The sequence below is a fragment of the Diadema antillarum genome, unplaced genomic scaffold (genome assembly GCF_040938485.1).
Source record: "Diadema antillarum isolate AM-2024a unplaced genomic scaffold, OU_Dant_1.0 seq00000693_RagTag, whole genome shotgun sequence".
NCBI classification, from domain to species: domain Eukaryota; kingdom Metazoa; phylum Echinodermata; class Echinoidea; order Diadematoida; family Diadematidae; genus Diadema; species Diadema antillarum.
The window spans coordinates 3,380,757-3,405,012 of NW_027271598.1; the positions used below are offsets into that span (position 1 = coordinate 3,380,757).

At 39.3% G+C, this 24,256-nt stretch overlaps 3 protein-coding genes across 3 annotated transcripts; 1 reads left to right on the forward strand and 2 right to left on the reverse strand.

The window, feature by feature from the left end:
* The first annotated feature begins 287 nt into the window (after positions 1-287).
* On the forward strand, positions 288-4,683 carry LOC139737494 (polyprenal reductase-like). Its single transcript, XM_071648166.1, has 5 exons — positions 288-413; positions 975-1,126; positions 2,367-2,558; positions 3,760-3,897; positions 4,433-4,683. Exons 2-5 carry the CDS (start codon positions 1,018-1,020, stop codon positions 4,681-4,683), a joined length of 690 nt encoding a protein of 229 aa, XP_071504267.1. The 5' UTR covers positions 288-413; positions 975-1,017.
* A 4,117-nt stretch (positions 4,684-8,800) lies between these two features.
* Positions 8,801-10,051, reverse strand: LOC139737496 (speriolin-like protein). Its single transcript, XM_071648167.1, has 3 exons — positions 9,952-10,051; positions 9,326-9,538; positions 8,801-8,937 (listed from the first exon to the last, which is right to left on the reverse strand). Exons 1-3 carry the CDS (start codon positions 10,049-10,051, stop codon positions 8,801-8,803), a joined length of 450 nt encoding a protein of 149 aa, XP_071504268.1.
* Positions 10,052-14,590: 4,539 nt separating this feature from the next.
* Positions 14,591-23,927, reverse strand: LOC139737497 (trafficking protein particle complex subunit 2-like). Its single transcript, XM_071648168.1, has 6 exons — positions 23,918-23,927; positions 20,152-20,330; positions 19,333-19,418; positions 18,719-18,780; positions 18,058-18,143; positions 14,591-17,379 (listed from the first exon to the last, which is right to left on the reverse strand). The coding sequence occupies exons 2-6, from the start codon at positions 20,245-20,247 to the stop codon at positions 17,281-17,283; spliced, it is 429 nt and encodes a 142-aa protein (XP_071504269.1). The 5' UTR covers positions 20,248-20,330; positions 23,918-23,927; the 3' UTR covers positions 14,591-17,280.
* Between the last annotated feature and the right edge of the window lie 329 nt (positions 23,928-24,256).

A 24,256-nucleotide genomic window follows, 5' to 3' on the forward strand; every position in this document is an offset into this window, starting at 1 on the left:
GAGGTTCATGGATAGACCTTGGAGGTACCCTCCTTGGATAGACGCATGAATGAGCTATTCTGGAAGAAAGGGGGCGTGTCCTGCCAAAGAAATTCCCAGGGCCTTCGCAGCATGTTGGTTGTGTACATAAATGTACCACTTATTAGTAATGCATGCGTGGGTGGGATGCACTGTCTCGAATGGTCCAAACAAAGGTCATACATACGTGACTTATACTGCTGTGTCGTCGTCATGGATATGTCTGTAATTTCCTGGTTTTGGGCAATCACTACAGGCCTTTTCATACTTGTAGGGTTAGGCCACAGAATTTATAGATTTCTTCCAACCATTGCGAGAGATGCAATCGTATATGGTAAACTACAGGACAAGACCCAGCGCTCGAGTTCGTTGCAACTTTTGCTTGTGCCTAAAAGGTGAGCATAACACAGTCCCATGTATTAGTTTATGCGTACCGCGGACATATAGTGTCTTAGTTTATGTGTTGCACCGTTGGTTTACATGATATAAATTTACCGGGATCGTGGGATAGGACATTGGATTTGGAGTTTTTGGAATTTGACTAGGTACTACACAAAACATGAATTTTACAAACGTAATTGTTCACATGATCTTAACTGACATGTCCACAGATCTGAGACTAAATTTACATAATTTAATGCGTGGGCGCAACATGAACAGTAATACCACCGAGTTCACTCAAATAATGATAAAATATGAAATATAATACATTGTAATAATAATGATTATCATTATTATTATGGATTGAATATTGGTATTATCATTATTATATTGTAAAAAGATATCATTAATATTATCGTCATCATCATCATTATTATTATTATTGTAAAAAGATATCATTTATATTATTGTCATCATCATCATTATTATTAATCTGGATCGTGATCAATGATTGGAACAGGCATTTAATTTCCTTTGTTTTGCATCCACACCATCAATGATAATATCTGTCACAGGTGGTTCCTTCACTTCTACCTTTTGTCATTCATCTGGAATGGAATGACCCTGGCTATCACTCTTCGCTTTGTGCTGCAGGGAAATCCTTTCCCAGCATGGTATGTGAGGGTGCTGGAGACACTTACAAATTATCCCATTTCTACCCCAAGAGGTAAGGTTTCTTATCAACAATTCATTCAACTCCACCCTGTAGATATTCCATTGAAGTAAAACCTATTTACGAAAAGAGCATTGCACCACAAAGCAACGAAAGAAAGCATTGCATTTTAAATATTGATTTTGCAGATTCTCAATTTTTCATGAGTTTGGCTAGTTAAAATTGCCATTTATGAAAACCAGGTGAAGATCACAAAAGAGCAGTCATTGTGACCAACAAATTTGCAATTTACAGATCAGCAGTTGCGATCTTAACAAATCTAATTTGCAGAGGGAGACAAATTGAAGAAACTCTCCCCTGAAACTTCACCCCTCTGAATAACAGATTTTTCTTTCATTTAATATGCCTTGTCCGCCTTGGATTACTTAACATAATAATGTCGGAATTTCGGAGCTTGGGTATTTGTTCCATGTTTATCGTGCCACTGCCGGCAACCAGGAACAGCCTGGTGGTAGTGTTGCTGCCCGGAAAGCAGTAGATGACAGGTTCGAATCCCACTGGTTCCTTTTTTCCAACATGTTTGTTAATTTACAGATCAGATTGCGATCTTAACAAATAAATTTGCAGAGGGAGACAAATTGAAGAAACTCACACCTGAACCTTCACCCCTCTGAATGATATCTTTCTTTCATAAAAATTTGCAATTTATTTCTCATTTCCTGACATATAACACTGAAATCAAATGGAGCAACATCATATGAAACTATTTGTTGACTCCTTCAGTCCTACGAGCAATAGTAAATAAACATTGTCAATAAGATTCCAAGTTCAGTTTAAAGAGATGGCATGTTACAAGCTTGACAATTAATATGTCACATGTAATTAGATGGAAGCATTAGAGATATATTGTAATGTGTCATTGGGTTTACGCTCTGAAATGACATCATGTTTATAACAACAAATGCACACAAAAAACAGAAAAACACAGAAGTGCATGTGGAATTACATATATAATACAATAGGTATAATTTGGTTTTATTCCATTGAAAGTACTGATATCAGCAATAATTTGATTTTTCTTCAATTGTTGCATTAAAGTTTGTGTGTTCGTTTCATGAATCATGTGAAGTACATAATTATGTCACATGGATGGGGTATAAACACTATCACCTGCACTTTGCTTCCAATCTATGCAATAGAAGCTGAGGCTTACAAGTATCAAGTATTTGTTTGACATGTTTCTCAAGCTCCCTTACTCCTGATAACCATATTTCTGTCCCTCACACCCCCACAGTGGATCTACTGAGCATCACCATTGCCATAATGGTGATAGTGGTTCATGCATTCAGGAGGATATTGGAGTGCTTGTTTGTCAGCGTGTACTCCAAATCCAACATGCATGTGGCCCACTATCTGGCGGGAATATTCTTCTACTCGCTTCAGGGATTCAGCATCATTGGCGAGGGGCCACAAGTACACAGTGAAGGCGAGTGTGGACATTGGTTAACTTGGTGTGTTTTCCTGGCTTTGAAAAGAGGAGCTTACAATTTGCTTGACCATTACAATTTGGCAGTTTACAGAATTGAATGCCTGTGGCAAGTGTCCACACTTAAATTCATGTTTCCAATAAAGTAAGTGTTTTTCCCAGTATGGGCATATCAGATTTCAGATCTGAATTCCTTGCTATTTTTACTACAGGTTTCTTGATCACTGTTTGTATATGTGCCCTCCTTGATGGAAGATAGTGAACAGATCACCATGATACAATACAACATGTGCTTCTATGCTGTTTGATACATCATACGTTGAGCGAAAGAAAGCGAGGCTTTTATGACAAATGCAGTTGATACTTGAATGAATGGCAATTGGAGTTGAAGGTTGTTCACACTAGTGCATCTAGCAACACCATCACTATTTTATCACTGGTTTGTCACTGTTAACTTGCATTACCATCAAATGTTGAAGCTAGGGTGTTTTAACTCTTTGTGTGCCATGGTGGAAACCCCCTGTGTGCCACGTTATTCTGAGACACGAAGGTAGTCATGCTTTGAGAAAGAATTCTGTTTTTCCAATTTGTATAATTTCAACAAATTTCTGTTAAGATAGGCATAATAGCAGGCAAACTTAAAGAGGACTGCCAAGCTTTGTCTCGATATAAATGGTATGACGAATCTATTTTCAATTTTTCTTTTGAATTACCACTTGCTATACTACTGTAAAGGCATGACTTTTGCACATGAAACCGTGACAGTAACTTAGAATGTACGAGCAAATCTAGTTGGGAACACCGCTTGATAGTCAATCACCACATAGAATGCAAGCCGTATATGAGAGGAACAAAAGCACGAGAAACGCTTTCATTGCGCCGCGGGATTAGCAGTGATTAGCCGATTTACCGATCGGTTTTGGCGGCTTTGTTTGTTGAGCAGAATATGCGAAGTTGGCACGCCATCGACTGAGGTGGAAGTGCGAACGTGGCACATAAAGAGTTAAACATGTATCATTGCAAAACTAAAATACAGCGATTGTAGCTACCTTTAAAGCACTTGGCTGTAGCAGATATCCAAGACCAACAGGTATGCAGTAAGCAATACATTGTATTAAATTCTCCATGCATACTATTCTTGGAAGAGCTGCACAAAATTGGGAAGTAATAGGTGTTATTCTTTTGTTCATTGTCACAACAGGTGTTCCTCATACTATGTCTGAAATGATGAAGAACCTCAGAGTGAATCACATCGTTGGGGTGTTAGTGTTCCTCTGGGCCAGCTGGCATCACCACAGGGCTCATGAAATCTTTGCCAGCCTCAGATCCACAGCCAAAGGTAGATCATGGACCTAGGTCCATGGGTAGATGAACTGAGCGTTGTAACATTCCAGTTTCAGTTATTGTGCTGTGGTGTCAATGCATTCTGTCACACTAATGATTTTCATGCAGGACCTTTGTCACTGAACCTTCCTTGTTTACAAGTTGTTCGCAAATGGGAGTATTTCTGTTCATTCACCAACTTTGATCACATTTTTTTATGTTGTCCAACACTTCTGTAAGGATATTTTTATATTTTGAACTGCTTTGTGAGGTAATTTCATCTTCGAAATCATACTTTGTTTTACATACCACTTAAAAACTTATTTCTCTATCATATATCAATTTACAGTCTGTAAGCCAACTTTTCTGATGCATGCAAAAACTGTGTTTTCAAATTTTGTGACTTCTGCCTGAAACTGTCGTGCAAGGCCACATGTGTTGTCACTTTCTAAGTGAATTGAGGTTGTATCAACCATATAAAGATTTTGAAGATTTTTAACATTTACACTTTGAGATAGTTAACTGAGTCCACTCCATGTAATCTTCCTCAGATGTCAACAGGCACATGATACCAAGAGGTGACTGGTTTGAGTACGTCTCCTGCCCCCACTACCTGGCCGAGATCCTCATCTACATCTCCCTGGGTCTCATCCTGGGCCCCGCCCAACAGACCTGGTGGCTGGTTCTAGCTTTTGTGGTGTCCAACCAGACAGCCGCCTCCCTTGAGGTGCACCGCTGGTACCGTGCCAAGTTTGAGGATTACCCCAAGGACAGGAAGGCCTTTATACCATTCATTCTTTAAGACCTCGTCACTCCACTCTACCAGTTAAAGTTTGTGGTGGATCAGTATGCCTTCTACTAGAGTGCAAGTAATCAATGAGAATGGTGCTACATGAGTTTGTGGCTGTGGCCACTGTAAGCCTAATTACAGCCAGTGTATGAAAATGCCAACAGTGCAATTTGATTGATTCAGTGAAGTAAAGCAATTTAGATCTAACTTGTGTGTAGTTTATAAGTGCAAAGAAGATAACTACCCATTGGTTACTGTTGCTGTACCAGTCTCTTGTCATTTGTAGGTTGCACGTTTACAAGCTACTTACAGATTTAGCCTGTTGAGAATGTCCTTGTTGTGCATGTACATGTGTACAGTGCACGAAGTTAAAGGCATGCTGAGAAAAGAAACCTTTTAGGTGGTACTAAATCAAATCAATTTTTTACTGGGTTATTCAACTTCTCTCTGAACAGTTCCTTTCCGTATATGTTCATATATGTGATTGTCGGTTATGGCTTCGCTTTCTGGTGGTTGACTTTATGAAGTATCTCACATATGTAGGGTTCTTTATCTCATTTGTATGATAGTGATAGCCTGATTCAAACTACAGAACCTCTATTTTAGCATTATGTACTCCAGGGCCCTGATGCAGAAAAAAGATGAAATCTAACTGAAGTCAGAAAATCAAACAGAAGTCAGGCATGAGCCATACACAATTGTGCATTCAGAGACTTACGTTTAATTTTTGTTTTAACTTATGTTCGATCTCAACTTTTATGCAACAGGGCCAGAAACTTTTTTTTAAAACTAATGTAAGCATCCTATTTGGAAAATAAGTTTTTCACCCGCCATTTTCAGCAGTCATTCGGTAAAAGGTGTGCAAGTCATCCATTGTATTGCCTGTTACTAATACTCATTAGTCAAGCAATTAGAAATGCATTTTATTCTATTCTTTGGTGTGTCAGAGAGAATTTGTGACTAAAAGGTATATTGGCTGACTTTTTAAAACCATGATTAAGCAATGGATATGCCAAATAAACAGTGAACTTTGTGCCAGCGATAGAAATCAAAGTAAAAATTCAAATGTTGTCGTTCAGCCCTGTCAAAATTTGTCCATTCACCACCAAGCTTCCCTGTTGAAGGTGGATTGAAAATTCTGCAAATCTTGGCTTTAGTGCAAGACAGACTACATGCAGAAACCTAGATGGCAGTCATGGGCATCATTGCCTTCAATAATCAACCATAATTGTGTTTTTAGTAGTGTATCATTTATGAAATTATTTACCACACCATACTCTCATCATTAAGGAATTCCACAGATGGTGACATCCTACCGGAACCAGACAGCAAGTCAATTACGGAATTGGGCAAGTTGACATGTTCATGAATTTGATCGCATGAATCTGGTTTTCAATATATGCATTTCACCAAACCTGTAGAATTTCAGTTTAGCATGAGTTTTTTTTTTTTTTTTAGCAGCTGGTCCATGTCACGGTACATGTACATGTATATCCATGAGTCACATAAAGTAAGGTTGAGTCATGAGACATGCAATTTCTGTTTAAATTCTATGTGAGACATATAAAATGTGAATGGATCTTGAGCATCGTCTGAAAAGGAATTTGTCTTGAAAGTCCAATCGTTTGTGCAGAAACTCATGGTATCCTAACAAATCTTGTCTGGGAGCATACTATGCTCATTAATTTCATGCATGCAACAACAGTAACTACAACTGCAGTGCACTTGTGCAAATATTCTCTTCCAATTTTTTCTAGCATCTTCTTAGCTGACAGAAGAATTGTATGTTTTGTGATGACTGCAAGCCACCATTTTGAAGATATCAATGGTTTGGAGAATGAAATTATGCTTGTTCTATATTACGCATGTCACCTTTCAGTGACCATAAGAAGTACTACTGATGGTGATGATATGTACTTTACATAGTTATACAGTTTTATATATTTGGACCTTGCCATTATCATGAAGGCAAACAGGGTATTTGTACAATGTGCGATTTTCTGCAACATACAAGATATGTGTAACACTTGTACAAAAATAACTGTTGCAGTTTGATGTATATAATACTTGGAAACTGTGATTTCTCAGAAACATGTTTAAGGACCTTATGCATTATGTCTGTGATCTTCCATCTTGTTAGATGATTGGAAGATGTATATTTTATATGCTGTTTGTTTTCCGTAAATGAGTGCCAGAAGGGTTTATCTACATTCCTTGCTTTCTGATTTGCAAACTTTTCTAGATAAACAAATCAATTTTAGAATAGATCACATAATATGTTCTTCATAAAAACTCCAGTGAACTTGATATGCATTGCACAGATGGCATATATTCTTTGTAGCCAGAAAATGCATACCGGTACTTCTGTTATTTTCAGAAAAAGAAATAGCAGTCAACAAATCAATGTCTTTCACCTTTTTATTACAGAAACGTAGTGTAAGTTAACTCTGTGTTTTAATTCTCAATGAAATCTGTGATTTTATTGGTAACAAATTACTGCATTTTTTATACCAAATGATACAGCAAAAACTTCCATCATAGTACTACATAATTACATGGATAATATATTGCTTAAAATTTGCCCCTTATGAGATGAGTAGACCTTTTAATGCTTGATTTTCTAAGCTCACTTTATGTGGTCTGAAAAGTTTTGACATTTTGCAATAACACATTTTGGATGATTATATTTTAAGTCACATACACATTACTTGAGAATTTCATGTTCTTTGTTCTGATGGTGTCAGAATAGATTAATTAGTGCCAATTTTCTGTGATCTGAAATCATATAGCTTTATTAGTTAATACAAGACAAATGTAAGTGATGTACATCAACTTTTGTCAAATATACATCATGCTTTGCTTCATTGTGAATGATGAGAATAAAATGATCATTTGATATAATTATTCAACTTTTCATAAACCCATGACATCATGTAGTAGTATTATATCAATTTTTTTATTTAAGATCAGTCCATATCGACCTAGTCCAGTTTGCGTATGTATAGACAAGTGGTTTTGACAGAAAAAGAGAGAGGGAGAGGGGAAGAGTTTAACACTTTCTATGCCAGGGATTTTAGAAAGTGTTTCCAACACTATGGGTGTTTCTGTACCAAGTGACACTGAAAGTATGCAAATGGTTAACCGATGTTGTGTAGATGGAAGTTCATTAATCTACATATGGAAGATACTGCCGCTCGTCTGACATCCCCGACTCATTAGAGCATTAAAATTTTATACCAGGGACTCCCAACTTTAAGGTCACAGCCAACAGAAACAAAGTGACCCTTAGCTGCAAACGTGAGAATGTCTAAATGAAAGTAGGCAGGCTACGTGATGGTTGATGCAACATCCAACTTTTAACATAAAGAGATCTATAAAGTGAAACGCCACTATGCTCGAATCAAATTTAGGGGGAATGCTCCCTTCCCCCTTATTTATGTAACCAATCTGCTTTAAAGTGAAGCTGGTTTCACTTACGTCTTTTCATGATAAAAGTTGAAGATTGTATCAATCAACAGGTAGCCTAGCCACAGCCACCAGAAACAAATGTATTGTGACTCTTCACTATAAACCTATCTAACGAATAAAGTACAGCTGTATACATCAAACAATAACAGCAGCAGTTTCATTTGAATGAGAGCACAAATGAGAAAGTTTCACTGCAGCCCCCACACTTCTGGGCCCTGTTGCATGCTAGTAAAAGTTGAGATCAAATATAAGTCAGAAAATCAAACAGAAGTCTCTGAATACTAGAACTCGGTTCTGATTGGCCGATACCTGACTTCTGTGTTTAACTTTCTTCTGACTTTGGTTTGATTGCATCTTTTTATTCAGCAGGGCCCTGCTGGCTCCTTAAAGTGGGGCGGAGGGAAGGGGAGCGATACCTCTTAATCAAAACATGAGCACTAGCCCTTGACACTACCCCTGACACTACCCTTGACATTCCCCCTCCCCTACCCCACCCCCCCCCCACACACACACACTTAAAATGTTCACAGCCCCTTAGCTGAGTTGATTGTACCACACGGCGTTAAAATGCAACCTGCAGACGACCTTCGCAGAAACTCGGACGGCTTGCCAAGAGTCTGTAAAAACAATGGAGAACACGACAAAAGGAGATGTTGTCCCATCACCACGTGAAGAGAGGGATGTTGGCTTTCCTGCTGAGGTAGATGAGACAGTCCAGAATGATGATCATGTCATGGATTCGTTCTTTGGGGATTCCCCATAAAATCGTCTCCTTCAGAGTTCTTGGATCCGTCCAACCTTAATCGACACAGAAAAAGAAAGAAAAAAAGAAAAGATGGTTTACATTCGTACTCCTGAAGTCGTGTGATAATGTACAACTTGTGATTATTGCATCGTAGTTGGTCATGTCTATCGTCTTTCTTTTTCTTCTTCTCTAGATCTCTATCTCTTTCTCTTTCTCTGAGCTCACTTTTGTTATAAGTATATCGATGCTTTATGTTCAACAGTTTATTAAAGATAGATTAGATGAATATATATAATTAAAGGCATTCATTTCGTGCAAAAGTTTAAAAGGATTTTCCATCGATTGTATGCGACAACCCGAGATTAGATTGAGACCAATGTCTGCATGATCGATGAGGTACAATACCTCCTAGGTCTAATTTAATCGGTGAAAATACATTACCGTGTTTCTTCACGAGCTTCAAAGTCACTGCGTTGCTAGGAAACGTGCCGTATGTGCGAATCAAGTCAGCTATCAGTTTTGGGTGATAGTCTGGGTTCCAGCCGCAGATGTTCATATTTCCTTCTACTTCGCGGAGCTGCATCTCGAGAGCAGGGCGCTGACCGATGTCATAATGGCTGAACAGCATTTTCTTCATGTTAGACAGGGTGTAGCCTAGGATACAGAAAATTGCACAAATGCTTTATTTTCTCTTTTCAAACGAAGTAAATATTCATCCATCAATAAGTGCCCATAATTACACAACTTCTTCCCCCAAGAATGAGTGTTTCTCTTTCGTACTTATCACGAACGCATTGTAGTCGTACTGATTAATAATAGACCATTCTAATATCATGGATGTTTGTTCAAATTGTGGTGGGTATAAAATCTAGCAGAGATCATCATAAGGCGCAATCAGAGATAGCATACTAAATTATCTTACAGCTGTTACGCTCGGACCCCCCCCCCCCCCATAATACAGTTGAGAAATTATAATAATGTATAGAAGTGTAATTTTGTGTCTGCCGAGAATCAGCGCAACAGACTACTTAATTCACTAACCAAATGCTGCGTGAGCCAAGGTATACCTGTTAGCTGTTTAGAACCACCTCGAAACACCATAGCAAGAATTGTGCGCTCCAACTGGAAGGCGACCTCGCCGATGATGACGGTTTCAGGGCTTGACATGAATGAGCAGGAGGACGACATCGTCTCAGACTTTCCCGATCGTCTCTTGTCGGACAAGTTCCGCGGCGAATTCGTCCCAATAATGTCGTCTAGGCAAAGTAACTCACATATTAGTAACTTTGCTTTTAACAGATGTATACATTTCCAATCACGACCTTTCAATGTTTCGCATTTCAAATTATAACTCTTTTCTGCGCGATACAACATGTACTATAAGCAGGGCCTGTGAATTAGCATTCTCTTTGTCTTTAATCCTTTTATAGATAAAGCTTTGGGTGAATGCTTGACGCTTATTGCGACAATTAAGACTTGATCTCTTTGGGTTAATATGCCGGTAATATACCACATGGATTATTCAGGCTATCATTCTAACCGCAAAGATCGTGACGTTCTAAAACATGACGTGGCCAATAAGGGCAGTAAGTAACCAGGCAAAGTTTGCAAAACGTTTTTATTCTACAGGGAGTTCATCAGGCTTTTATTTCGACACAAATTATGGTTGTAAATACAGAACAAAATTTGGAGAAAATGTGGATAGAGTGATACAATGTTTCTTCTAGTGGGCTGCGTCGGCCAGAAAAAAACGCGAAACTAATTAAGGTAGGGGCCTACATATTCATCAAAGATTCCTTTATCCTGCTTGCTGTTTGAATGGCATGATCATAAACCAACATGATACTCTTTGTTCATAGTAAATAGTAGTTTATGTAGTGTGCTTTGTTAATCTGGATTGAAGAATTCTGAGCAAGATGAAGACTGATTTAAATACACATGAAACTTTTGTCACGAGAATCAAGCATTAGCTGCTGAAATATTACATCTATTCGTGTTTGCAAATTCCAAACCAAATCTATTCTTATCGACTTCCAATTACAGTTTAAAAGTATTAAAAATTTAGAGTATTATTTATATCTAAGAAAAAAAAAGACAAAGTACATGTAGCTCCCAAAAAGTGGAGAAACATTTTGATTTGTCTTTTACATTATAATCCATTGTGGGTTTTTTTTTTTTGGTATAATGCTTGTATACGTTACGATTCTTTTGTTTCTGAGTTTATTCAATAGATCTCTAAACCATAAAAGAATTAAAGGGAAGATATCCTGCATTGGCAATTTACCATTCATAAAGAAAAAAAAATGAAATCATACCTTCCGTACTGGCATGCGAGATAGAATTAGTTGTCGAGGAGAGTCTTGACTTTGTGTTCTCGAGATCCTCAAGCTTCAAACTGGAACGTGTTGGGGCAGCCGTCTCCTCCAGCTGACTCAGTCGACCTTCACTGATGTTATTGATCGCTAAATTGATGGGAAAACCCTTGATGGTATGGTCATAGTCGGCACTCTTGTTCAGCTCAGCGCGCATTTCACCGACCTCACTGCATACTGCATCCGTCCTCTTCCTATTTTCCAGCTTCGCCATCTCTCTGTCCACGGCATCACGCCACGCCGCAAAACGCCGGAGAGCGTCGCGTCGGATCTCCGTGATCTTCAGTTCGTCTTCCAAGTTACGCCGGTAAATATCCTGCAGCGCGACTTCGAGGACGGTGAAGGAGTTCGTCATCTCTTCGCTACTTGTACCTACATTCACTCCACCCAAGTTTCGAGGAGGATCAGTCCTACTGGGTGACGACAACGTATTTGTCTTGTGATTTAACTCCATGCCGGGATGTCGTGTCGGTGATCTACTGTTAAAGAATTTATTGGGATCCAAGGGGGAACGATTACTTCCGCCACTCGAAACATCAAACTGCAGATTGCGTCTCACCGGGTTGCTGTTTTCCGATTGTTCCCTCGAGAAAAATCCACTACTTGGACTCGTAGTTCTAACTCCTCGACTACTGCGACTGGTATCACGGGAGCCGAGCAATGTCAAAGGCCCGCTTCCACTGAAGCCCGACACTTCAGCAGTCGCATTTTTACCCGTCATTCGCAAATGAGAAAAGTCAGCGTCGTCATCCTTGTCATCTTTGTTGCTAGGGACAACGGTTGGAATACTTGTATCTGCTCCTGGCTCCGATGCCAACATAAGCGATTCCATCGTAGTGTTCTTAAGACATGTTGAGCCACGGGAGGAGACAAAATCACTTTGATTCTTAATCCTTGGCTGGTCACTGCGGCGGTTACTAGAATATGCGAAGAATGCTCTTTGTCTTGAGGCCTGACTGTCTCTTCTGTCTGCCACTTCGTCCTCAAACACGACCCTCTTTGATGTGGAGCGGTCGTTCATGTTCTTTGATTTGAACGGTGTTGAAGTAACCGGTCTGCCGCTTTCTCTTCCGCTAGTTGACGATACTCCCCCTCTGCTCTCTGATGAAAACTTTGTAATGTCCGGACTTCCGGCAAGTCTTGTCTCATCTACAACACTCGTACGGAAATGGTCAGACGACCTGTTATTGTCAGTTGTTTCTGTTCGTGTCAAGGAAGAATTTCGAGAGATATTTTTGGTGTCGGACTTATTGGCACGTCTTCTTTCTTCGAGCAACTTTGAGTTGTATCGATCTGCCTTTAGCGGAGTAGACGTGACTGGTCTACTCTCTTCTTCTCGCAAGCTGTTAGGCAGACGACGCTCCTTGTTAATCGTCACGTCTGGACTTCCGGCAAGCTTCGTCTCACAATTCCCCGCCGCAATGCTGACACCATCAAATGATCCGTTCTTATCAAACGATTTAGTAGTCGACGGTTGTTTCCTCGGCGATTCCAACTCCTTCTCGTGAGGATCGTCTGCTTCTCTGGGCTTCCCGTCACGTCGATCCATCCAGGAGAGGAAGCTGGAAATAATCGCGCTCTGTTTCAGCGCGGCGTTTTCCTTCATTAGATCCATCTTCCGATGCAGCATCTCGTTTTCAGTCGTCAAGGCAGACAGCTCATTCACGAGTTCTTCAGTCGGCATGTTTTTGCTGTTGTCCTCCGATTGCTTCGTGATCGGTATCGTCGTGTACTTCGAGCGAACAAACGGAATCAAAACAGCCAATTCTTATTGGTTTGAGAGCCGACAGCATGGACAAGGCAAAACATATCAGTCTTTCTTCTACACAGTTTGAAAAGTACTGTAGATGTTGCGCAATTTGACACAATGGCGCGCGCCACCAGCGCAAGACAGACGCAACGCGTAGTGATGAAGGAGAGAGAAGAGAGAGAGAGAGAGAGAGGGAGAAAGAGAGACTTGCATTTTCCGGTACGAATAATATATGAGAAGCATGCTATGATAGTAGATATAATGTATTGGGACTTTCAGGTGTGCTGTGAAAACACGGGGAAATTAAGCCCATATACGAATCGATCATGCCACAAACCAAACAAGTATGTGTATTACGATCAAAACAAAAGCAAATGTATAGGTGTTAGCGTTGATGGAAAATGGATTTCCATTCAGACGTATTTATCAATTTTATTTTGTAACTTTTGTTTAGGTTGAAGTTGTTTTGATCGCTAAATACGAAACCGTCATTTTATGTCAGGGAGAAACATACACTCTTTTCATAAGTATTATTTTCTCGAGAACTGAATGCGATGGCACTTTTTGCACATTATACTATCAAAAGAGGGCGACATTTATCCTCTGTTGCTGACTGGCGCAACTTGTTCTGTTATGAATGTTAGTTTTCTATAAGTATGTTCTTCGTCATTCTCGATTGTTTCTTTATTGTTTCCTTTATGACAAGTGTGAATGTAAATCACACCATGCCCAGTCTACACACACACACACACACACACACACCCACACAAACACAGACAGACAGACACACACACACACACACACACACTCGCACCCACACAAACACAGACACACTAAAAAGGTTCGACAAATTATGTTCATGGGACTGCCTTTCCCCAAGGAATGATGCCAAAATACATGTACACACATCTACAGCCATATGTGGACTGAGTGAAGGCCACATCCAGTATTAGAACGCGTCAGTGAAGTTTGAGGAAGATTAAACAATCCATTCAAAAGTTATGACTTTTTTCCATTTTTGGTGCTGTCATCGCTGGGTGAGAAGACGAGAACAGTTTGTGACATCACTGCAAGAAAATAAAAGATATAAAGAGAATTCAATATACAATTGTACAATGTATTCTGATTTTTCTAGCATAATAAAAGAGCACTTGATTTACTTCTTCCAATTCCCCTTAGCATAATATGTCAGAACAAGCTAAGGGAATGTGAACTTTGCATAAAAGATTACATTTTGTGGAATTCTCTTTATATGTTTAGCACATAGTCCTGTAGTGGCAAATACTGCTATGTTCTTACCATCAATGGCAGCACCGAAACATTAGAAATTCATAACTTTCAAACATATGGTCCGATTTTCCTCAAACGAATTGTTCTCCATACTAATATTGCTGCATTCACTCAATCTACATATATTGGGTACCATTTCTCTTCCCACCATGCACACCTATTACATTACGATGTGAATGTATTCTGCTTGTTCATGCTCAATGATATTTTATAAGGTAAATTGAAGTTATGATTTACATTGAACACATATACAACCACAAAAGCTTTTAGCTTTTTACATACTTCAGGCTTTATTACATATAAGAGTACATGGAGACATGTAAATGAAATAAGTATTTCATCAATCTGATACAGTACTAAAACAAAATCATTGCTGTAGCAGGAACACATTGGGAACTGAATTCTCATACATTAACACAGGGAGCCAACATGAAACACACTGACTGTACTCAATCATAGTAGGCCTACAGGTTTTGTCTGGGTCACGGCTCTCTGCAATTCTCAAGTACATGTATGATTTGTGACTGTAAGTAAACTACTCTACCCTGTACAGTACAGTGTAGCAGCAGATCTATGAAGGAATGTATGAAACAACCTACTTGTACATACAGCTACAGGTACAGTCAAACTTGCCTATAGCAGCCACGCAAAGGAGATGAAAAGGGCAGCCGCTATTGACAGATGGCCACTGTAGACGGGATCTTTTACATAGTATGGCTATTCTCTCGGACAGAATTTCTTCAGTGGCCATACACAGTAGGCGGCTGCTGTAGACAGGTGGCCACTAAGCCAGGTTTGACTGCATATTGTCGCAGCTCAAAGTGAAATCCACTCGTCATTGTCACAGTATTCTGCAATATGCTCGCCTAAATTTTATGAATCTGCACAATTTGGCTCAGAGTCCAACTTCTGTAGACATGCTCACCTTGCAACAATATCAGCAGCAAGCGAAGAAGACCACATAAGCATAGTGCTTATGGGATAGCAGTATCTATGCTAACCTGGCTGTATGACAGTGACATACAGGTTTATGGTATATTTCCCATAATTTTGGGCCACAAAGGTTAAAGACATTGACAGCTGTGGTTTAGTCCCTTATCATGGACTGTTCATCTTATCGCTAAACACAACGGTATGTCCCTGTAAGACATTTTTCTAAGCTGGCACAAGATGGAGGTGGAACTACATCTGGCAGCAGGACCATGTAGCATAAACAGATAAAATCAAATATGTCAGTTTTCAGCCAATCAGAATTTAGTATTTGCTGACTTACATTAGAAAGTTTGATTTTCTGACTCTGACTTATGTTTGATCTCAACATTTATGCAGCAGGGACCTGGAATGAATAGAGCATGCAGTCAAACACTGTTTTGTTACCTTTTGATCCTAACATCCAACATGTCACAGGTAAATACATGCTTGACTGTGTATCTTCACTTTGTACTTCCAACATAAATTTCTGATAGTGTTAACGAAATAAAATCCAAACACAGATGATCATAAGAGTAATTCATCTGTAAGACATGTTACTACGGCTCGCACACTGTGTATCATGAAATACATAAATGTCTCAACATTGAGAACTTCTTGTGTTATATTGCACGTACTCGTAACAAACTATTTTGTATTTGGTTGGTTCGTGATACCAGTTTTCTCTTTCAAAAACAAACAAACAAACAAACAAACAAACAAACAAAAACACTCCCAAGATCTTATACAGTGAGATCATATCTTGTCCCAGTAAGGCAGTTCTGCAATTAACATTTTGAGCAAAGACAGTTCACAGTGTAGACCAGCAGGCTTTCTACTGCAAACACATGATTCACATCAATAAACTCACATTTCAACTACAGTGCCTCTGCTGCACAGAGCTCCTACATGTCAATGCCATCTCGTGGAAATATTTTAACAAGTCCCATTCAAGATAAAACATCAAACATATTTGCTCCTCTTCCCCTTGAGAGGTGGATGAAGCAATATTGAGTTTCATACTGTTATCTCTTTGACTGTCATCTCACTTTCAGAACCTCTAAAAACCAAAGACACATGAGACTACAGAGTGACAATTACTCCCATGAAATATCTGCACACTGAGCCAAACATAAATTTTACCCACAAACATAAACCTTAGCCCTATCCTCACATCAAACTAAACCTACAACTGTGTCACAACCTTAACCCTAACCCTAAGTTCTTGGAGAAAATAAGACCAAAGCAACTGTCAGAGGAGCAAATGTCATGTCACCATGACTACAGAGCATTTGGGTTGATATCTTTGTGCCCCCCCTCCCCACACACAAATGAAATAAATAGGCAACACTGAACATGCACATTATAAAATAAGCAATTACCACTAATGATCATAATTTTAAATGAGAACACACTGATGGTCTATGAAGTGAAAAGCCCTTTTTTTCCAGCCTTTCCCAACAGCTGAGTTGTAAATACAAACAATGGGTTCTCTGAAATCACATAGGATCATCATGATTTACGTTGCTATTCCCATATCACATGCAATTCAAATATTCATATACATGTACGTTTATCGATATGAATGTAGCAACTCCAACCCCATACAAGTCTTAACTGATAACTGGAGATTCTCCTTCTTGGACCCCCTAGCAAACTGGAGACTCTCAATGTGCGAATATGTGTACATCACAAGCACAAAGCGAGACGTCCCTTGCACCTGGGCTCTGGAATCCACTTCAGGGCCCTGGGGATTCTACAGTTATAGATGCTCTCTAGTGCTACCTTAGCCTTATTTTGGAACATGTATGACAAAACTGAAGTTGAGTGGGAGAAAGCTAAATTTTAAGTGGAAGATAATACATCTTAAGGAGGAAACACGCAGCTAGAGCAAGAGATACTCAAAGTCAGATGGGAAAGCTGGAGATTTTGTGAATATGACCTCAAAGCAGAAGAGTCAAATCTCTGTACACATAGTAAAGAGTTATCTAGAATCCATCGGATCGGGTGCCGTATCAGCTGGAGAGGAATTTCTTGGCCAGCTGTTGTATCCTCTTCTCAAAGGCGGGGGATCGGACGGGTGTGTTGGGCTCGTAGAAGGGATTCATGGCAAGCTGTCGGGAACAGAATGGAATGCAGAACAAAAACTGTTTTATTAGAATTCAGTTGAACAATTGAATGAACAATGCCATGCATACAAAGAAGAAAAATCAAAGAAATACACACACATACACATATGAACAATATCTGTTATTACATGGATGACATATAAAAAAAAAAAATAATAGGTGCACTTCTTACAAGGACTGGGAGGAAAGCATACAACAGTTTGTCAAAACATCGGTACTCCAGTACATGTTATGAGACATGACGGGATGGAAAAAAAAAAAAAAGAGTCCTTGCGGCCCAATTTCCTGGGAAACATAGTAGAGGGAGACCAAGATGTAGATGGGACAGGACAATGAAAGAGGTGTTTAGTTCCATGGAGAAAGCTACTAGAATGGCTCAAAACAGCTGCTTCTACTACACTGCCGTAAGGGAAGCTAGCTCTGACAGAGTATGCTGAGACGACAATGATGAGTTGAAGAGCAACTTTTTTCACGTTTTCTCATTGCCTTTTTAATTGACGTATTCATTTGTGCTAAGTATGAAAACACACACACACACACACACACACACACAAAGGCACAGTACATACATATTTTCATATGACATAATTTTACTATAAAAAAAAATCTTGTCAATACAGGTACCAGTATGTGCATCTAAACTTGAGCAGTATCACAACTTACCTTAATGAAGATCTCATACGCTTCTGAGAAGAAGTTCTTGATGCCGTCTTCGTTCTTGATGTCATGCAACACCAAAAATCTCATCCGTGTCAAAGGTCAGTCAAGGAATACACCATCAAATGCATTCACACAATCCTTCGCTCTTTAAATCCTAGTCAGATATGGAATATTGTAACCGATATGCGATAAAGATGGTGCACATTATTAAGTATGCTTCAAGAAATGCTTCAAAAAAATCAATTATGAATCTTTACCTTTTATATGCTTGTAGCGCTCTAAAGGCATTTTTTTTTAATTACCTGAATACATGCAAGATATTACTAGCAGAAGTCTGAGATCAAAACATGAGGGCCAACACAAACATGATAGATGTGGGACTAAATATGAGCAATTAGTATGGTGATGTACCATAGTTATGACCAGTGTAACAATTAAGCATGATTTTACACGGTGGCTGTACAGACAGTTGTGTGTGTGTGTGTGTCGGGGGGGGGGGGGGGGGTGGAGGGGGCTCTGGATAGGGATGAAACTCATGCTTGTATGGGTCAAGGGTCAATGCATCTGCCCATTAACCACCCCACCCCCACTTCATTCAAACAGAGTTCTAAAGTAAGGTTATTTGATAATCAAATTGTTTGCTGGAATAACATGAAAAGGATATTTCCTGCAGTGACAAATGCCGACACAAACCACTCGTTAAACTTGTCCACTGTCTTGAGGTACCTATGAAAACAAACACAAAAAATGAATGAAAGAGTCATAAAGTATTAGAGTGTTTTCAAATGACTGCTGCAAAACCCATTCTTACTGAACAATATGACGGAAATTTGTATATATCATTTACAATTGTAATACTGCATTTACAAGGTTTAATACTGCATTTACAAGGTTACATGGCATTCACACTCAGTCATTCTGCTGTTGTATGGTAAAAATCTGAACAAGAAAGGAATGGAAAGAATCAAATACGGTACCACAAAAAAAAAAAAATGCTTGTGAAGCATCCATTTGTTTGTATGCTGACAATGTGACATTGTTAAAAGCATTCAATTCTGAAGATCAATTTCGACTCCTGGAATTCAACAGTCAGCTTACACACTGTACCTATATGAAATGGAACTACACTACCACTGAAAAGAAATTTGACATTTAACAAAAATAAATAACAGCAGAGAATAGAGTTTGAGCATGGTCCAAAAGTGAACCACTACACGTCACACAACAGTACGTAGCCGGGCCTTTCTGCCCCAAATCTGCAGACTTTGATGGACTCACATGTTGGACGTTGTCCACATCTGTTCGTCTACCATATCCAGGGCAGCGTGGGCTATGAACTGATTCAAATGCCTGTGATCATCTTTCTGCAATTGCCAAAGAAATTCACATAATAAACATGAGCCATACTTCCATTAAATCATAATTTGTACACGTGCATTACCAAAATACAACTTGATATTGCTATGCCCATATTTCTCCACAGAAATGAAGATGCAGTGTTTTTTGCTGTTTTTTTCAAAATATACTTGTGCATTGCAACTGTCCATTGCTAAACAGATGGATAACGGTTCATAGTTATCAAATCTGTGTTACAACTTATTGGCCCGAATTCACGAAGGTGGTACAAATGAAACCATGGTTTAAACCATGGACAAAAACCATGGAGCGCCAAGTGTCGCACGGAATATTTCGTTATGAAATTGGTCATTTCGTCGACAAAATTACTGTTTCATTAACGAAATTATCATTTCGTGGATGAAATGTTCATTTAGTTACAAAATGTTGTCATTTTGTTACAAAATAATCATTTCATTGACGAGATGACTGATTTCGTAACGACATATACATTCCATGCGACACTTGGCGCTCCATGGTTTTTGTCCATGGTTTAAAAAATGGTTTAAACCATGGTTTCATTTGTACCACCTTCGTGAATTCGGGCCTATCTGTACAAAATGTTAAAGAAATTTTCTTTTGCAGAGAAATTGCATTTTATGGCAAAACTAACAAAGAAGAGAATAGCCCTAAATAAAAATAAAAATACCGCCCGGTGATTTCTAGGTTGTCAGAATGCCAAGCATGCATTCTAATACTCACCTTTGCATCTGCTGCTTTTGATTGGCTGTTGTGCTCCATTTCAAAGATGGGGTTGTCGTGGTGACCAACAATAACAAAGTAGTAGTTCCCAGACATCGCTTCTCCGGTCAGGTTTGTCTTAGTTCACAAAATAGCGCAACGATCTTGGCTCTCACACTAGTACATCCAGAACAGTTGTCCTGTGGAACAATGAACATCAGAGAAAAGACATCATTCACTCAATGCCCCCTGCACAAATCATTCATGCCCCATCATGCAACAGGCAAGATTTTTAGATAAGACTACAAACTCTTCTGTACTGTAGCATGTATACTCACTGACAAAAATACACTTTGCAACAGATGTCAATTAAGCCATTGCCGATTAGTACAGTGTATTTTTAATTGCATTGTCTCAACATCCAACATCATTATTCTCACGTGTCTAGTGGCGGATCCAGGGGGGAGCGCATTGGGCACACGCCCCCCTTTATTTTTTGCTAAAACAAAAGAAATCAAAAGGAAAAAATGGGGGTGCATGCCCCCTTTAATTTTGTAGAGGCGCCCCCTCTTTTCGGAACTCCTGGATCCGCCCCTGCATGTCTCTGACAATAGTGCTCTGATGAATGCTTCTTTACACTTGTATTAGAATAAGAATGACTTAAAACTTGTCTCACTCTAACACTACAGTAACAACCACCTCTCTGACAAGCGCACATCAGTCGCTTGTTCATCTCTCTTTACAGCCTACAGTACAGGTTCAAAGTTGTGGAATTATTATGGAATATTCAGTTCAATTGCTGCAGTAGTACTGCTAAAATGTTTTATCAAACTTCCAAGGTGCGTAATGATTAACGCCTCAACCAATTAAAAGTGATTCGTAATGTTGACCAAAATTATGTATCGAAATGCCTTGTTTGAACTTAAGTCTTTACATTTTAGTGTAGTCCGACCAGACTTTGGTCAACGCGGAATCCCCTCCCATATAAGTTCAAAAATGATTTTAAAAAACTCCTCCGGACAGATGGATTTTTCTGTTTATTGCAGTTTAATTTATGCATTGACAAAGCAGCATGCACACCTGGCTCATTGCATAAGTTAACCCATTGAAAGTGCTTTTATTCTTCTTAGAAAGCACCTCCCAGTTATGGTCGCCATATAAAGTTACAGTGCAGTGCTTTGAAGTCGGATTCATCCAATCTCGTGAACTGAAATTCAACCCCCGGGCCGCGGTACCAATTGGACTTCTGTTGGAGCTTCAAGCTCCTTGCCAGTACACACCCCCAGAGCAGAGCCCCGATGCCCCGGGGGGTGTTTCACAAAGATTTAAGTTTGACTTAACTCATGCGTAAATCCCCAAACCCTGCGTAAATCCCTAAGTCCTGCGTAAATTTACGCAGGACTTTGAATCCTGTTTCACAAAGCTTAAGTCATGCGTAAGTCCCACCAAGTCCTGCGTAACTCTACGCATGGCCTGAAGCCATGCGTAGAGTCAGACTTAAATTCCAAAATGGGAAGTTCAAAAGCATAATCAACTCCTAATATTCATTAATTTCTTCCACTTTATCTTATCCTGAGTGAGATGGCAGTATTTTTAACAAACTAGAGAATCACTAGTTTCGTAGAGGGTCTACTCCTACACTATTCACTGAACAATGGTCCAAATTAAAAATAGTCATAAAAATAGATCCCTACCTACAAATGTACTGGTAGTTTGAACTGTTAAGTTAAACCAAAATTTTAGCTCATAAAGAGCTATATAATCTACATGTATCTGGACTTTGGAAATTAATTATATTTCTACCAATCCTTTCTTACCTGTGTTATCTTCTTAGCTGCTTACCCATGAATATTAATGCATGCCTATCCATTATACTATAGATGTCATGCATTCACAACAAATTAGAAAAACCCAACAAATTAGTTAGACCTATACCTGGTACTTGTTAGAAATATCATACCTCTTGTGTACAGGACAGGGCTGTGTCTATCTACACTAACTGGTTAGACCGATAAATTTGTCTCTTGTTTGGTAGCCTAATTGTATCTGTACAGTCTGTAATACGGTCGACTGCATTAGCGACCGATATACAATTAACAAGAGGCTACCCAACAAGAGGCAGATTTATTGGTCTACACCCCTACACATGACTGCCAATGAAATTAGCCAAGTTCCATTTCTACGGTACCAGTTACATCTTAATGAATGCTTTTTTTTTTCCTGGAAGCAAAAAACAAAACAAAATAAGACATAACAACCCCCCCCCCCCCCCAAGCATTTTGTGTCAGTTAGAGGAAACGGTTAGCCAATAGACAGTCACCTCTGCCTCGCATCAAAGGCTACAGTATTAAACGTATACACGGAAAACGTTAGAGGTCTAGTAGTTTCTATGCCTAATCTTGATTGATGCAGTTCTCAAACACATTCCAAAATCCGAAAATGCATAAATTCATCAATTACTTTCCAATTCAACTCAGGGCCCAGCAATTGGACTTTAAAATTCGACCAATTGATAGCCATAGCTATGATTTATTATGGTTCTAACTAACCTTATACATGCAGTCTAGGGCAATCATGCACTTTGTTTTCTTCAAAATCATGAAGATGTGGCACTGTGCCCCTATCCTGATTAATAACACAGTGCACAGACTCTACACTAACTGTTAGGCATAGGCATGTTTAATTGATAGTCATACTAATACTAGAACTGATAAGAGTTTATATGTAGACATAACTATACACAGCCCAGTTATTCGCACATTGTATTAACAGCGTCTGGTCGGGCTAATGTAGACATTGTCTAATGACATGATATTACTAATGAGCAGACTCTACAAATTACAATACAAGTACTGGTACAACACACACAGAGTTCATAATATTCAGTCCCTTCCTAACCATGCTAACCTTCGATGAATCATCTCTTGCTCAAATTACATAATTTCAAGGACCTACCTAATGACTAACACTTAACAGTAGTAACAGATTAAGCTACACTCACTTCTGTAGTTACGACCAACCCTAGCTAGTTGGAAAAGAAAACTTCTCTTCGTGTGCAACAAGAGGCTAGCCAGAATCCTCTTCTACCAAGGTCCACAGTTACCAATTGTGCAATGTGAATGGTTGTACAGAATGCAGAGATCATATCATCAGTGCCAGCTAGATGCTGCGAGCTGCGCGAGCAACCCCATTCATCCTAACTTTCACACAGTCCAATACATGTGGGACTGGATTAAAGAGGCCTCATGCACAAAACATCTGTTATATCAAAATAATCATCAAACGAGCGGCTATTCATGTACAAAAGAGAAATAATATGAGTCAGTAAATGAGCACTGTGAATAACGAATGATACAGTAATGTCATGAATCGTAGTTGCAGAAAATCAAAGCAATTTCCCTTCCAGAAATTACTCAAAAATCATCAGCAGACAACAAATGGCTAATTTGCATATTTTTGGCTCGTACATTATTATTCAAATCGAATAAGTCAGTCTTAGCCTAAGATTGACTTTGTGAAACAGACTTAAAAAGTCGCACTTAGACTAAGATTGACTAGCGCTAAGTCTGACTTACTAAGTGCGACCTTTGTGAAACAGGCCCCCGATCTCATTGCACAATCACCCACCATCACCACGCTACGGCCACACTGACTAACAACTTTACGATAATAAACATCCTTCATTTTAGACTCGTTTGTAGATCAATCAAGATATTTAGATGGCTTCTAGGTATGCGATGCAACAAATATATTCTTAAACTAAGTTACAGAAGGATTCGCTATTTACTGTATTCCTGTGTTATTGTACTGGACACTCTGGAAATCGTAGGGCGGCCGCCGCTACGTTGCACAGGACGCGACGAGGTGTGGGCGGGCGGAGCGGGGAGCGTGTTTTTTTTAGACGGCACAGATTGGGGAAACTAAAAATCTATTGGGGGCCCTATCCCTAAACCTAACCCTAATCCTAACCCTAACCATCAAACCCTAACCCTAACCCTAACCCTAACCCTAACCCCAACCCTAACCCTAACCCTAACCATAACCATAACCAAAAACCCTAACCCAACGTTTTTCCCATAGGTTTAACACGCGCCATACCCCAATCTGTGCCGTCTTAAAAAAAAAC

Excerpts from the sequence above, each read along its gene's own strand:
- LOC139737496 (XM_071648167.1), bottom strand. The coding sequence starts at position 10,051 with ATGTCAAGCCCTGAAACCGTCATCATCGGCGAGGTCGCCTTCCAGTTG. Across the intron at positions 9,539-9,951 it reads TGGTTCTAAACAGCTAACAG|GCTACACCCTGTCTAACATG; the intron begins GTATACCTTGGC and ends TCTGTATCCTAG. Across the intron at positions 8,938-9,325 it reads GAAGCTCGTGAAGAAACACG|GTTGGACGGATCCAAGAACT; the intron begins GTAATGTATTTT and ends GTGTCGATTAAG.
- LOC139737494 (XM_071648166.1), top strand. The coding sequence starts at position 1,018 with ATGACCCTGGCTATCACTCTTCGCTTTGTGCTGCAGGGAAATCCTTTC. Across the intron at positions 2,559-3,759 it reads GCCACAAGTACACAGTGAAG|GTGTTCCTCATACTATGTCT; the intron begins GCGAGTGTGGAC and ends TTGTCACAACAG. Across the intron at positions 3,898-4,432 it reads CCTCAGATCCACAGCCAAAG|ATGTCAACAGGCACATGATA; the intron begins GTAGATCATGGA and ends AATCTTCCTCAG.
- LOC139737497 (XM_071648168.1), bottom strand. The coding sequence starts at position 20,247 with ATGTCTGGGAACTACTACTTTGTTATTGTTGGTCACCACGACAACCCC. Across the intron at positions 18,781-19,332 it reads ATGTGGACAACGTCCAACAT|GTACCTCAAGACAGTGGACA; the intron begins GTGAGTCCATCA and ends TTGTTTTCATAG. Across the intron at positions 17,380-18,057 it reads CGTATGAGATCTTCATTAAG|CTTGCCATGAATCCCTTCTA; the intron begins GTAAGTTGTGAT and ends TGTTCCCGACAG.